This window comes from Pezoporus occidentalis, unplaced genomic scaffold (genome assembly GCF_034315485.1).
Source record: "Pezoporus occidentalis ecotype Australia unplaced genomic scaffold, CSIRO_AGI_Poc_V1 ctg17, whole genome shotgun sequence".
Taxonomy (NCBI): Eukaryota; Metazoa; Chordata; class Aves; order Psittaciformes; family Psittacidae; genus Pezoporus; species Pezoporus occidentalis.
Window position 1 is genome coordinate 7,492,659 of NW_026913531.1, and position 13,579 is coordinate 7,506,237.

Consider the following 13,579-nt stretch of genomic DNA (forward strand, 5'->3'; position numbering starts at 1 on the left):
ATGAACATTTATTTTGTGAAACCGAAATATTGTAAATTGTAAGCCTGCTTACATCTCTGCCAGGGTGATCTCTTAGAAATATGGCCTCTTTGTTGTTTTGGATGGAACCTGGTCTTGGTACAGTTCATGGTGTGCTGCACAACTTCTTTCCCTGTCTTTATTTTATTGTCTCTAAGGCCCTTGAGGGAAATACTGAGAATCTGGAGCAGCTGTAATCACGAACAGACCTCATTATTATTCCTATTTTAACTTGTGGGATAGTGCAGGATGTATGCAGTATCTGTTTCCAGACCACAAAACTTGAGAAAGATTATATGCTTATATCTGTGAAATAGCACTCAAGGAAACCTTGATAGGTGTAGACCACAATGCCTTTCTTCCACAGTGGTTAAGCTTAACTGTTCTTTATTCTGGAGGTCTTCTATTTTATAACACATACAGAAGCAACTAATTTCATGGAAATAGAGATAAACAGGTTACAGATGTCTTACTAAATAGCGGATGGTGATTTGTGTTTGATATCAGACTCTAGGCTAACCCAATATTGCTGGTTTCTCCATGGAAAGAGTAACAACCATTAATGAACATGCTCTGGCATGTACATACTATACTGCAACGTTAGTAGCTTGGTGATTTCAGTGATAAGAAAATCTCTGGTATAGAACATATCTACTCTTTTCACTGTCATTTGTGTTGGGATTTTGTTTTTTTTGCTGTCTGTTCTGTCATACCATTGATAATTGTCTTTTAAAAGTTATCTTCTCAATTTCTATTATGTTTTATGGTAGACAGAATTATTTTCTTATGAAATCTTACTTCCTATTAAAATTATGAATATTTTCTATTTTTTTACTTCCCATACTGAAATCCAAAATACTTTTATTTATAATTACCTTTCTTTGCGGTGACTTTACTGTTGGCTATGTAAATAGTGTTATTTGGGACACAATGAAATGGAATGAAGCTGCACCAGGGGAAGTTCAGATTGAATATTAGGAAAAGGCTCTTCACTGAGCTGATTATCAGACCCTGGAACAGGCTCTCCAGAGTCATGGTCACCAAACCTGTCAGAGCTCAAGGAGCATCTGGATGACACTCTTAATCATATGTTTTAGTTTTAGGTAGTCCTGCAAGAAGGAGGGAGTTGGATTTTATGAACTTTATGGGTCCTTTCCAAGTTGAGGTATTCTGTGATTTCATAGAATCGAAACATGTTCCCCCCAAACTACCCCCACCCCACCTCACCCCCATTTTTATTAAAAAGCGTGACTAAACCTCCTTCCTACCTTCTCTTCTGATTTTAGCTTGGGTCTGTAATGCTCATCCTGATGCCTGTCCAGAAAAGTAGTGTGGATCTTGATGTTCACCCAAAGCCCTTTACAATATATTCTGCAATACATTTTTACCACTTCCTTACTTCTTGGACATTGACAATGTTGGACACATTTCTTCCTCAATCTGGAGAACAGCAACATCAAGTAGCTGACCACAAAACTTGCTGTAACACTTAAACATTCATATTTACTTAGGTTAAGCCTAGTGATAATAGAAGTTGTTTTTCTCTAGTGCCTGGAATTTGGAAATTGTAACTGTATGTGATCGCTACATGGTGACACACCATTAAAATAATGCCCTCCTCCCCCCTTTATTTTCTTTAGGGACGCAAGATTGAGGCAGAAAAGTACTTTGTGAAGGCTATTCAGCTGGATCCTACCAAAGGAAACTGCTACATGCATTATGGTACGTTTCAGATAGATAAGGTTTTCACGCATATTGCAGGCTTGCTGTTAATCTCTCAGAAACATTAAGGATTTGAAATGTGCTACTGGCAAAATATCTTCTTTAAAGGAAAATAAACTAATCTGTCATGTATAACTTCATCTACCTGTTAATATAACTTCATCAGTCTGTTAATCACTGCAGAGGCAAAAGTGAAGATTTTAATATTTTGCATAACTTTCCTCCTGCGAGAGGAATTTCAGTATTGCTGCCTCTCTGGGAAACAAAAAAAAGGTGACTATTGCCATATCTCAAAATTTCATGAGCTGGGATATTATTACTAACAGTTGTGGCCTAACTTTGCCAGTTGTTGCTGGGTGGGCAACTAGAAGTTATACTTTACTGTGCATGAGTTCTATGTATCGAAGTGTCTGCTTTGTGTTGAAGAATTAGATTTATCTCCTTCCTAACATCTTCATGGCTGAAAAGGATAAGTATTACAAAAGGTTTTGACAAGTTGCCTATTTTTGGTCCTACTGAGCCATGCACGTGCAGAAAGTACACAACGTGAAGGTGTCTTTATAACTTTGCATTGTTTATGCTAGATGTGCAAAAAATAGTTCCAGATGCGATTAGTCCCAAGGAACCAAAAATATTTAACTTTGTGGACTAATTTGTACTGTATTTTAAAGCTGGTAATAGACAAATTAAAAATGCTAGCTATGTAGTCCCAATTGGAAAATACAGAAAGAAGTAATAAATTTAATCTTAGTTAAGGAAGAAGGTAGGGAACCACAAGCATACTGTATATATATTTGTATATTGTTTTAATTTCCTCTTCTGATTCTAACTGATAAATGTAAAATAAATAAAAATGAGTGGCCAAAAGGGAAAATTAATCTCACATAATAACCATGTTTTTACTTTGTGTGATATCTCTGCCTGAATTGCTCACATGTTGTATTTCCCTTTGGTCCTGTTCAGTGTAAAATTCTGTATGCTGGACTCCCAGAATCAATGCATACTTTGTTATTTAGAAAATGTTATGGTATTTAAATTAATGTAGGTCAGTGTTGCATTTTTTTGCATTATGGATCACTACAGTTAGTAACTTTGTCTTCTAGTTATGCCTGTACAGACAAATCTGATATGGGTATTTGTGCAGCTATTTCTGTTAATTTCAATTTGTCCTGGGTTCAGCAGTAGCAGTCATGTTATTTTTTTTTTTCCCTTTGTGGTAGCTGGTACAGTGCTGTGTTTTGACTTCCAGCCTGAGAACAGTGTTGGTGAAGTCGATATTTTCAGTTGTTGCTAAGTGATGTTTACCCTGACCAAGGACTTTGTGAGGCTCATGCTCTGCCAGGGAGGAGGGGAAGCTGTGAGGAAGCAGAGACGGGGCACCTGACCCGGGCTAGCCCGGGAGGTATTCCATACCACAGCACGTCATGGCCGGGGTGGGGGGTGACTGGGAGTTACCCGGAAGGACACGGGCTTCCGGGTGGAACTCGTTCTCTTGGCCGGTGGTATCGTATTCTCTTCCCTTGTTATTTTCCCTTATCATTGTTGTAGTTGATAGTAGCGGTGGTGATTTGTGTACATTGGTTGCTGGACTGTTCTTGTCTCAACCCGTGGGAGTCGCACTTTTTTTTCGATCCTCCTCCCCGTTCCTCCGGGAGTGGGGGAGAACGCCGGTGGGGGGGGGGGGACGACACGGACCTCGATTGCTGTCAGCTCGGCACCACTCACTGGGAGTGAGTGAACAAGTTACCTGACTGGGTTTAAACCACAACAGTTCTTTTTGGCGCCCAACGTGGGGCACGAGGGGTTGAGATAAGAACAGATCTGACTGAATTGATAGTCACTCGTCACAATGCTGATTTATTGGCTCTCAAGGTTGTTCCTCTTGATCTCACAGTTTCAGTATATAGTATCTTACGTCCATCCGGTATTTGCTGTATTAGTGTTTTTCAAGTGTGGGGCTTGGGCTAAGGTTTTTGTCCCATTGTACTTTATGGTAATGACTTGTAATACAATAGAATCATTGATCATGAAACTGATCTGGCTTATGTTCCCAGTGTGGTCACCACCTTTATACTTTGGGAGGTATATGATGGAGGTGCTTAGCAATTACACATCTTTTTTCTCCTTCTCAGGTGCTCAACCTGTGAAGGAGACATTCTTTTACCCTCCCAGTCGTCCCCCCAGACCATTTACATTTGAGAGTTTTGAATTTTTTGAATGGCATTTTAATGCTGTTGAGACTTGTTTGCTGATGGTGATGGGAATCACCATGCTAACACGCATACAGAGTGTGTTTTACCCACTACTGATTTCAGGAGTTAAGCAGAGTCAGGTTTGGTTCTTGTCTGGGGTCAAACGACGATGTGGGAGGAGCGAGAGATTTTCCCTGAGGCTGGACAGCCATGAGTGGCAGGGTGTGTGGGACAGTATGGGCAAGTATCTAGGTGTGGGCCCCTCCAGTACTTTGAAATTTCACTACTGAACAACTACAAAATCCAGAAGAATTAGTAAAACACTTAAATGAAGTGTGTGGTCATTCTGGCCATACCAGAGATGGACAAATTACGGCAACGTGCTGGGGCTTGGCCTATGCTTACAGGGCCTTGTTCACCACTATCCAGCACCTTCAAAAGGAAAAGAATGTCGGCGGATCTGAGGGCAAAGCAACAGTCGCTACTCAAACTTTGGCTGCAATGAACTGCGCAGCTACCCCAGCGGCAAGTACAGCAGCTAAAGCAACAGTCGCTACTCAAACTTTGGCCTCAATGAACAGAGCAGCTACCCCAGCGGCAAGTACAGCAGCTGTTCAAACTTCAACTGCAACAGACAGCGCGGTTACCCCAGCTCCAAGCACAGCAGCTACACCACTCCCAGTGATAATCACTACAGCCAAACCAGAGGACCACTTTGTACCAATATCGGTTGCCCCTGTACGCAAGAGAACAAGTAAAAAGGAGGCAAAAAGGGTGAAGCGAGATGAAGAACCAATGAATTCACCACCCGGTCCAGAATCTGATCAGGAGTCATCATCACATGACGAAGAAGAAGAAGAAGAGGTAACTTCTCGACCTCGGACCTCAACCGAGCTGCGGAATATGCGAAAAGATTTTACCCGTCAACCAGGGGAGCACATCATCACCTGGTTACTCCGATGCTGGGACAATGGGGCCGATGGTCACGAACTAGAAGGTACAGAAGCCAAGCAGCTGGGATCACTTGCTAGAGAAGGGGGAATTGACAAAGCAATTGCAAGAGAGAAAAAGTCCCTCAGCCTTTGGAGGAGGCTCTTGGCAGCTGTGAAAGAAAGGTTTCCGTACAAGGACGATGTTACGAGTCGTTCGGCCAAGTGGACTACTATAGACAAAGGCATCCAGTCTCTGAGGGAATCGGCCATCGTAGAGATGATCTATCACATCAAGCCGAATAACGGGGATACACCTATAGATCCAGATGAAGTTGAATGTACACGACCCATGTGGCGAAAACTTACACGGAATGCACCGTCATCATATGCCCATTCATTGGCAACAGTAACCTGGAATGACATAGTACCACTAACAGTGGATGAAATGGTTCATAAACTCCGAGAGTTCGAAGACAACCTCACCCCTTCCATCATCTCAGCTGTGAAAAAACTGTCCCAGGACATCGAACAATTGAGGGACGATCTATCTGATTTATCCAGCTCCTCACGTGTACCAACACACGTCTCAGCTATTAACAAAAGGCGTCCTATTGTTCAAGAGAGGAGATACAGGAGGTATACGCCACGGGGTACCCTATGGTTTTACCTGCTGGATCACGGAGAAGACATGACAAAGTGGGATGGAAAACCTACTTCAGCTTTGGAGGAACGGGTGAGTGAACTGAAGAGGGGAGCAAGGGCCAAGACTGATCATCCCATGAGAGCTACGGCTTCAGTCTCTGGTGAGCAGTTTCCCAGATGGAATGGAAGAGCTGATTTTACTCCAGCTCCTGTGATAACGAAGAATAATCCCTTTCACCACGACTTAAGTGTCCAACACTGTGACGACCATTAGAGGGGCCCTGCCTCCAGCCAGGTGGAGGTAGGGGACAATCGGATTTACTGGACTGTGTGGATCAGATGGCCTGGCACATCAGTCCCACAGAAGTATAAGGCTCTAGTAGATACCGGTGCACAGTGTACCCTGATGCCATCAAGCTGTCAAGGGGTGGAATCCATCTATATTTCTGGAGTAACAGGAGGATCCCAAGAGTTGACTGTGCTGGAGGCTGAAATCAGCCTGACTGGGAGGGAGTGGCAAAAGCACCCTATTGTGACTGGTCCAGAGGCTCCATGCATCCTCGGCATAGACTACCTCAAGAGAGGGTACTTCAAAGACCCAAAAGGGTACCGGTGGGCTTTTGGTATTGCTGCTTTGGAGACTGAGGAAATTGAGCAGCTGTCCACCTTGCCTGGTCTCTCAGAAGATCCCTCTGCTGTGGGGTTGCTGAAAGTTGAAGAACAACAAGTGCCAATTGCGACCACAACAGTGCACCGGCGGCAATATCACACCAACCGAGACTCCCTGATTCCCATCCATAGGCTGATCCGTAGACTGGAGAGTCAGGGGGTGATCAGCAGGACCCACTCACCCTTTAATAGCCCCATATGGTCAGTGCGAAAGTCTAATGGAAAATGGAGACTAACAGTAGACTATCGTGGCCTGAATGAAGTCACGCCACCATTGAGTGCTGCCGTACCGGACATGCTAGAACTTCAGTATGAACTAGAGTCAAAGGCGGCCAAGTGGTATGCCACGATTGATATTGCCAATGCATTTTTCTCAATTCCTTTGGCAGCAGAGTGCAGGCCACGGTTTGCTTTTACTTGGAGGGGTGTCCAGTTCACTTGGAACCGACTGCCCCAGGGGTGGAAACACAGCCCTACCATTTGCCACGGACTGATCCAGACTGCACTGGAACAGGGGCAAGCTCCAGAACACTTGCAATACATTGATGACATTATTGTGTGGGGCGATACAGCGGAAGAAGTCTTTGAGAAAGGGAGGAAAATAATCCAAATCCTGCTGAAAGCCGGTTTTGCCATAAAACGGAGTAAGGTCAAGGGACCTGCACAGGAGATTCAATTTTGGGGAATAAAATGGCAAGATGGACGTAGACAGATCCCCACAGATGTGATCAACAAGATAACAGCAATGTCTCCACCAACTAATAAGAAAGAAACGCAAGCTTTCTTGGGTGCAGTGGGGTTCTGGAGAATGCACATCCCAAATTACAGTTCGATTGTAAGCCCTCTCTATCATGTGACCTGGAAGAAGAATGATTTTAAATGGGGCCCTGAGCAGCAACAAGCCTTTGAGCAAATTAAACGCGAGATAGTTCATGCAGTAGCCCTTGGACCAGTCCAGACCGGACCAGATGTAAAAAATGTGCTGTACACTGCAGCTGGGGAGAACGGTCCTACCTGGAGCCTCTGGCAGAAAGCTCCAGGGGAGACTCGAGGTCGACCCCTCGGCTTTTGGAGTCGGGGATATAAAGGATCTGAGGCCAGCTATACCCCAACTGAGAAAGGGATACTGGCAGCCTATGAAGGGATTCGAGCTGCTTCGGAAGTGATTGGCACTGAAGCACAGCTCCTCCTGGCACCCCGGCTGCCCGTGCTGGGCTGGATGTTCAAAGGCAGGGTCTCCTCTACACATCATGCAACTGATGCTACATGGAGTAAATGGGCTGCACTAATTACACAACGAACTCGAATAGGAAATCCCAGTCGTCCAGGCATTCTAGAAGTCATCATGGACTGGCCAGAGGGCAAAGATTTTGGAATGTCACCAAAGGAGGAGGCGGTGCACGCTGAAGCGGCCCCACCATATAATAAACTGTCAGAAAGTGAAAAGCAGTATGCCTTGTTTACTGATGGCTCTTGCCGTATTGTGGGAAAGCATCGGAGATGGAAGGCAGCTGTATGGAGTCCTGGACGACAAGTTGCAGAAACTGCTGACGGAGAGGGTGAATCGAGTCAGTTTGCCGAGGTGAAAGCCATCCAGCTGGCCCTGGACATTGCTGAACGAGAAAAGTGGCCAGTACTTTATCTCTATACTGACTCATGGATGGTGGCAAATGCCCTGTGGGGGTGGTTGAAGCAATGGAAGCAGAGCAACTGGCAACGCAGAGGTAAACCCATCTGGGCTGCTGCACTGTGGAAAGATATTGCTGCCAGGGTGCAGAACCTGGTGGTGAAGGTACGTCATGTAGATGCCCATGTACCCAAGAGTCGGGCCACTGAGGAACACCAGAACAACCAACAAGTGGATAAAGCAGCTAAGATTGAAGTGGCTCAGATGGACTTAGATTGGCAACATAAAGGTGAATTATTTTTGGCCCAGTGGGCCCATGACACTTCAGGCCATCAGGGCAGAGATGCAACATATAGATGGGCCTGTGATCGAGGGGTGGACTTAACAATGGACATTATTGCCCAGGTTATTCATGAGTGTGAAACATGTGCTGCAATTAAACAAGGCAAGCGGTTAAAGCCTCTTTGGTATGGAGGACGATGGTTGAAGTATATGTATGGGGAGGCCTGGCAGATTGACTATATCACACTGCCGCCAACCCGCCAAGGCAAGCGCCATGTGCTTACCATGGTGGAAGCAACCACCGGGTGGCTGGAAACATACGCCGTGCCCCATGCCACTGCCCGGAACACCATCCTGGGCCTTGAGAAACAGATTTTGTGGCGACACGGCACCCCAGAGAGAATTGAGTCAGACAATGGGACTCATTTCCGGAATAACCTTATAGATATTTGGGCCAAAGAGCATGGCATTGAGTGGGTATATCACATCCCCTACCATGCACCAGCCTCTGGGAAAATCGAATGGTACAATGGCCTGTTAAAAACTACGCTGAGAGCAATGGGTGGGGGAACTTTCAAGCATTGGGATACACACTTACCAAAGGCCACCTGGTTGGTCAACACCAGAGGATCTGCCAACAGGGCTGGCCCAGCCCAGTCAGAACTTTTACATATTGTAGAGGGGGACAAAGTTCCCGTGGTGCATATGAAGAATTTGCTGGGGAAGACAGTCTGGGTTATTCCTGCTTCAGGTAAAGGCAAACCCACTCGTGGGATTGCTTTTGCTCAGGGACCTGGATATACTTGGTGGGTAATGCGGGAAGATGGGGAAGTCCGATGTGTACCTCAAGGGGATTTGATTTTAGGGGAAAACAGCCAGTGAACTCAATTGTATGCTGTTGCCTGCTGTGTAATGCTTTTATAGCCCATCAACTAGATGTCTCCAGGTCACCAGCGACTGGCCCTGACTTCCCTCCAGCCATCATCCCAACAGAGAATGAACTTTGAACATCATGGACTGAATGGACTCGGCAGTATTATAGGGATTGGTCCATGCACTCTGAAAATGATTTTTTCCTCTTGGCCTGTATGTGTATGGATGTATATATATGGGAGAGTGATGGTGTATTGAAAATGTGGGATCTGAGCACGACGTGAATGGTATGGAATAACGGGTGGATAATGTCCTGGGTTCAGCAGTAGCAGTCATGTTATTTTTTTTTTCCCTTTGTGGTAGCTGGTACAGTGCTGTGTTTTGACTTCCAGCCTGAGAACAGTGTTGGTGAAGTCGATATTTTCGGTTGTTGCTAAGTGATGTTTACCCTGACCAAGGACTTTGTGAGGCTCATGCTCTGCCAGGGAGGAGGGGAAGCCGGGAGGAAGCAGAGACGGGGCGCCTGACCCAGGCTAGCCAGGGAGGTATTCCATACCACAGCACGTCATGGCCGGGGTGGGGGGTTACTGGGAGTTACCCGGAAGGACACAGGCTTCCGGGTGGCACTCGTTTTCTTGGCCGGTGGTATCGTATTCTCTCCCCTTGTTATTTTCCCTTATCGTTGTTGTAGTTGATAGTAGCGGTGGTGATTTGTGTACATTGGTTGCTGGACTGTTCTTGTCTCAACCCGTAGGAGTTGCACTCTTTCGATCCTCCTCCCCGTTCCTCCGGGAGTGGGGGCGAACCCCGGTGGGGGGGGGGACGACACGGACCTCGATTGCTGTCAGCTCGGTACCACTCACTGGGAGTGAGTGAACAAGTTACCTGACTGGGTTTAAACCACAACACAATTGAATATTAGTACAGTTGATGTCCCAAAATAATCAAGAAAAGTTGCAGCAGCTTGTATCTTGAAATCCTACTCAAGTCCCTTCTAGCCTATGTTATTAAGAAATCTGTCTTTACTTTGTATGAAAGGTCTTGATTATCTGTCATAGCAATTGAAGTTGATTGTGTGCATTTTATTACAGATCTAGACTTTTTTTTCTTTTTTCTCTCTCACTATTCCATCAGCTAGCCTCTTTTCCTGCAATATTCCCTTTGTGTCATTTTCAAGTCCCTATAAACTGAAAGCAAGGTTATTCAAATAATCATTCATCTCAGGAGTATCGACTTCTTCATTACTGCACTGCAGTGTTAAAATGGTGTGTTGTTTCCTAAGGAAGATTATTGCCTAAAAACTTTAGCAGATTTTTCTTTTATTGTGTCACAGGTTCAAACTGTGGTTTCTGTGTCCTTGTGCAGAGGATATTGCAACATAAATGACATTCTGCAGATTAGGAGTGAAAGGCAAAATTTAGTCACTGGAATACAAGCATAGTAAAATGTGATGCAGAAAGGCTGTAGACACCGGAAGGTTCTCTATACCAGTCACTAGGTCTTTGTTGTGGAGTATTATACACAGAGAACTCTACTGAATGCCAGTGAAATCTTTTCTTTGAATGGCATGACTTCGGATCACCTCATAAAATTCAATGATGTTACTCTATGTTTATATCAAAGTAGCTATGAGAGAGAGGTGGTTTACTTCTGCTTGTCTTATGTGCCTATGTAGTACAGTTGATCTCAAAGCCCTGTCACTTCGGTCACAGGACTATAAAATTTGAAATAAATGATTCTTTCCTTTCTGCCTGCCTCCTTCCCTCCTTCCCTCTTTCTCTCCTTCTTTCCCCTTTCTTTCCCTTTTCCCTTTCTTTCAATTTCACTTCCACCTATTTCTTGTATTGATAAGGATTCTTTAGTGTATGTTACCAGGGACATTCCAGATACTACACAGGAATCCCTAGTGAATGTTTTAAGCTTTATCTCTATCAGCTCATTAGTTTATTTTAGCACCTTGTCACAGGTACAGACTATGTCTTACATTCCAAGTGTTAAAATATGGGGAAATACATCTGTATTTTCCACGTAAATCTTTTTTTCTCAGCATGAAGACGTTAGAACAGAGAATAAATTAGTTGGCATCAGCCCTAAAGAAATCACATACCTCACGAATCAGCCAAATGAAAAGAAGGGTCACCTGGGACAAAAGAAGTGCGTTGATGGACTAGCAGAAATGAATGGATTGATGATTTTCTTCCAAGTGCATGTGGATACACACACTTATAATTTGTGCTCCCAGGATGTGCAGATGTTCTTTTTGACTTCTAACCTTCTAGACTTTTTTTGGAGCTGTCAGGAAAAACTGTCAATATACTGTATCTTTCAAGAGACTTACATGTGTATTACATTGTGCTTCAATTCAAGCATTAAGCTAAAGGCTTTCTTAGGCATGATTTGGTGCAGGAGTCAACTTATTTGATCACATGAAAATTGAAGATGTGAACAGATTCATGGTTGCTTCATGGATAATACCACCACAGCACACTTCCCTGCTTGAGGTAGTGTTAGAATTAGTTAGGTAATTTGCTGACTTTGTATTTCAGTGGACTTAGGTTTAAAGCACTGTTTCTCAAACTCACTGTGCTTGGAGATGTCTGAAAGGAGAACTAGTGGAAAAGCTGAAGAGATAGAAATCCCTGCACACTCCTGACATGATGCCACTTCATTGGACAGAAGAGGAAGGATCTTTTACTCTAGTGATGAGAGTGTGCGATCCCCTCTTGAGCTGAAATGCAGGCAGCTGCTCAGCTGTCCTTTTTCTGAATTCTCATCTAGTTCTCTACTAATTCTCCCCTTTTCTTCCCCTTTTCTCCTTTTTCTTTCACATATGCCAGTTATCTGAGCATCTAGAATTTGTGTAAAACGGTTGTCTTATGAGTATGTGAGTCTTGATGGTTGATCTGATACAAGCTACTCATGTACATGCTATGCTACCAGAAACACCTAACAGATGAAACTGCATACCAGTCAGGAAGAAGAAAAAAAATGGCTGTTGAAAGACTGCAGAAGCACTAGCTTTTGTTTTTTTAATTATTATTTTTTTAATTCTCTGTCAATGAAAATACTATTTTTGGCACATACTACAATTTTTAAAACTAAAACACTGGCAGAAATTATTTCAGATACTATATTTGAGTGCTCCTTTAAAGTCTGAGGCTTTTAATTAGATAGATTTAATACATTTTTTTAAGAAAACTTAAAATGAACAGTTTGGACTGAACCTTAATAAATGCTTATTTATTTTTGCATTTCCTTTCCTTTCTCCTCCCCCTGCCCCTTAAAGTTTTCTTCAAAGGGTCTTACCCACACCTACTCATGGTATTGGCTCTTATAATCCCATGTTATTTTGAACATTTAACTCAAGTATGCCATTTTGGATCCTGCAAGACCTCAGTGGCTTCTGTCATCAAAAAATTGATGACATAATTGAAATGGTCTCCATTGACCATTAAGAGAACTCTTTCTAACCCAGTTGCCTTGATTAAATGCCGTGGTTAGGAGGGATGAATCCAGGTGTGAAACTGAGAAACCAGACACCTATGAATTAATCGAATCCAAAGGAATTTTTGTATATATATTTGAAGAACATGTTGGGATCTAAAGAGTCAATAAGTTCAATTTGTTAACAAATGTGCCAAACATAGGAATATTCAGCCAGGTCAGACCAGTGCCATTATGGCCCAGGGGTTATTTGACCACTCACAAAGGAAGTAAAGATATATTTCTGTCTCCACTGAGCCTATCTCAGAAGTTGAAGAAATATTCTATATAAAATTTGTTAGTGCACAGAGATGAGATGAATTTCAAACAGTGAAACACTTAAGTGCTCATCTGTTTGAAAATAAAAACCTAAATTCTTCATATCTTTTCATTGAGATGGCTACTAGGATATAGCATAATTTAGGAGTTTGAAGTTGTTGAAGGTTTTGTGTACTAGGTTTCACTTAAACAAGCAAACGAACAAACAAAAAAAAATAACCCCATAAATCTACAGTGAAATTTAAGTCATCCAAACGTTTTGCCTCCTAAACTGTCTTATTTCCGTTATAATTTGCTGTTTAAAAGAAAAATAATAATAATAATAATGAAAACCACACTAAAGCAAGTTCTGCTAAACCTGCCACTTTTGTTTAGCCAGCAAGCTGCTAGCTTGTTTGCTAAAACCAGGGTTTGCTACCACGCCTCTTAAAGTGCATGTAGTGGCTTCCCTTCAACATAAAGAAAATGGAGTAGGAAAAAAAAGAGAAAGTAGGTTTCAAGGTAAATGCGTGTACAGAAGTCCCTTCTCCCTTACATTTGTAGTGGCTTAATTGGAATGGGAAAGTCGAGAACCCAACGGGATGTTCATATTAAGTCTGTTTTATTAATCACCATTGAGACCTCTTTTAAAAATAGCTTCCTTTGAATAATACATTGTTTCTAATAACTCTAAATTGTTTAATGATTTCTTTTCATTATAAAAATGGATTATTCTCATTAGATTAATTATGCATTCACTTAATTAGGCAGTTCACATTGTTCATCTGCCTTTTACAGTGCATTCCCAGTTACAGATATAAAATAAAATGAAAAATACTCTGTCAGATAAAGTAAAACTGAAGCATATTAGCTATGCTCTC

At 43.0% G+C, this 13,579-nt stretch overlaps 1 protein-coding gene across 6 annotated transcripts in view; it reads left to right on the forward strand.

Moving 5' to 3' along the window:
* The window catches only part of TMTC2 (transmembrane O-mannosyltransferase targeting cadherins 2), a 269,879-nt gene that overhangs the window by 211,732 nt on the left and 44,568 nt on the right, over window positions 1-13,579 (forward strand). For all 6 annotated transcript variants that reach the window (XR_009963880.1, XM_062613860.1, XM_062613857.1 and 3 more), the window contains one exon: window positions 1,659-1,740. Coding sequence is in view for 5 of the 6 variants with exons in the window: in XM_062613860.1 (XP_062469844.1) it covers window positions 1,659-1,740 (82 nt within the window). In the remaining variant the exon portion in view is untranslated. The remainder of the gene's footprint in view (window positions 1-1,658; window positions 1,741-13,579) is intronic.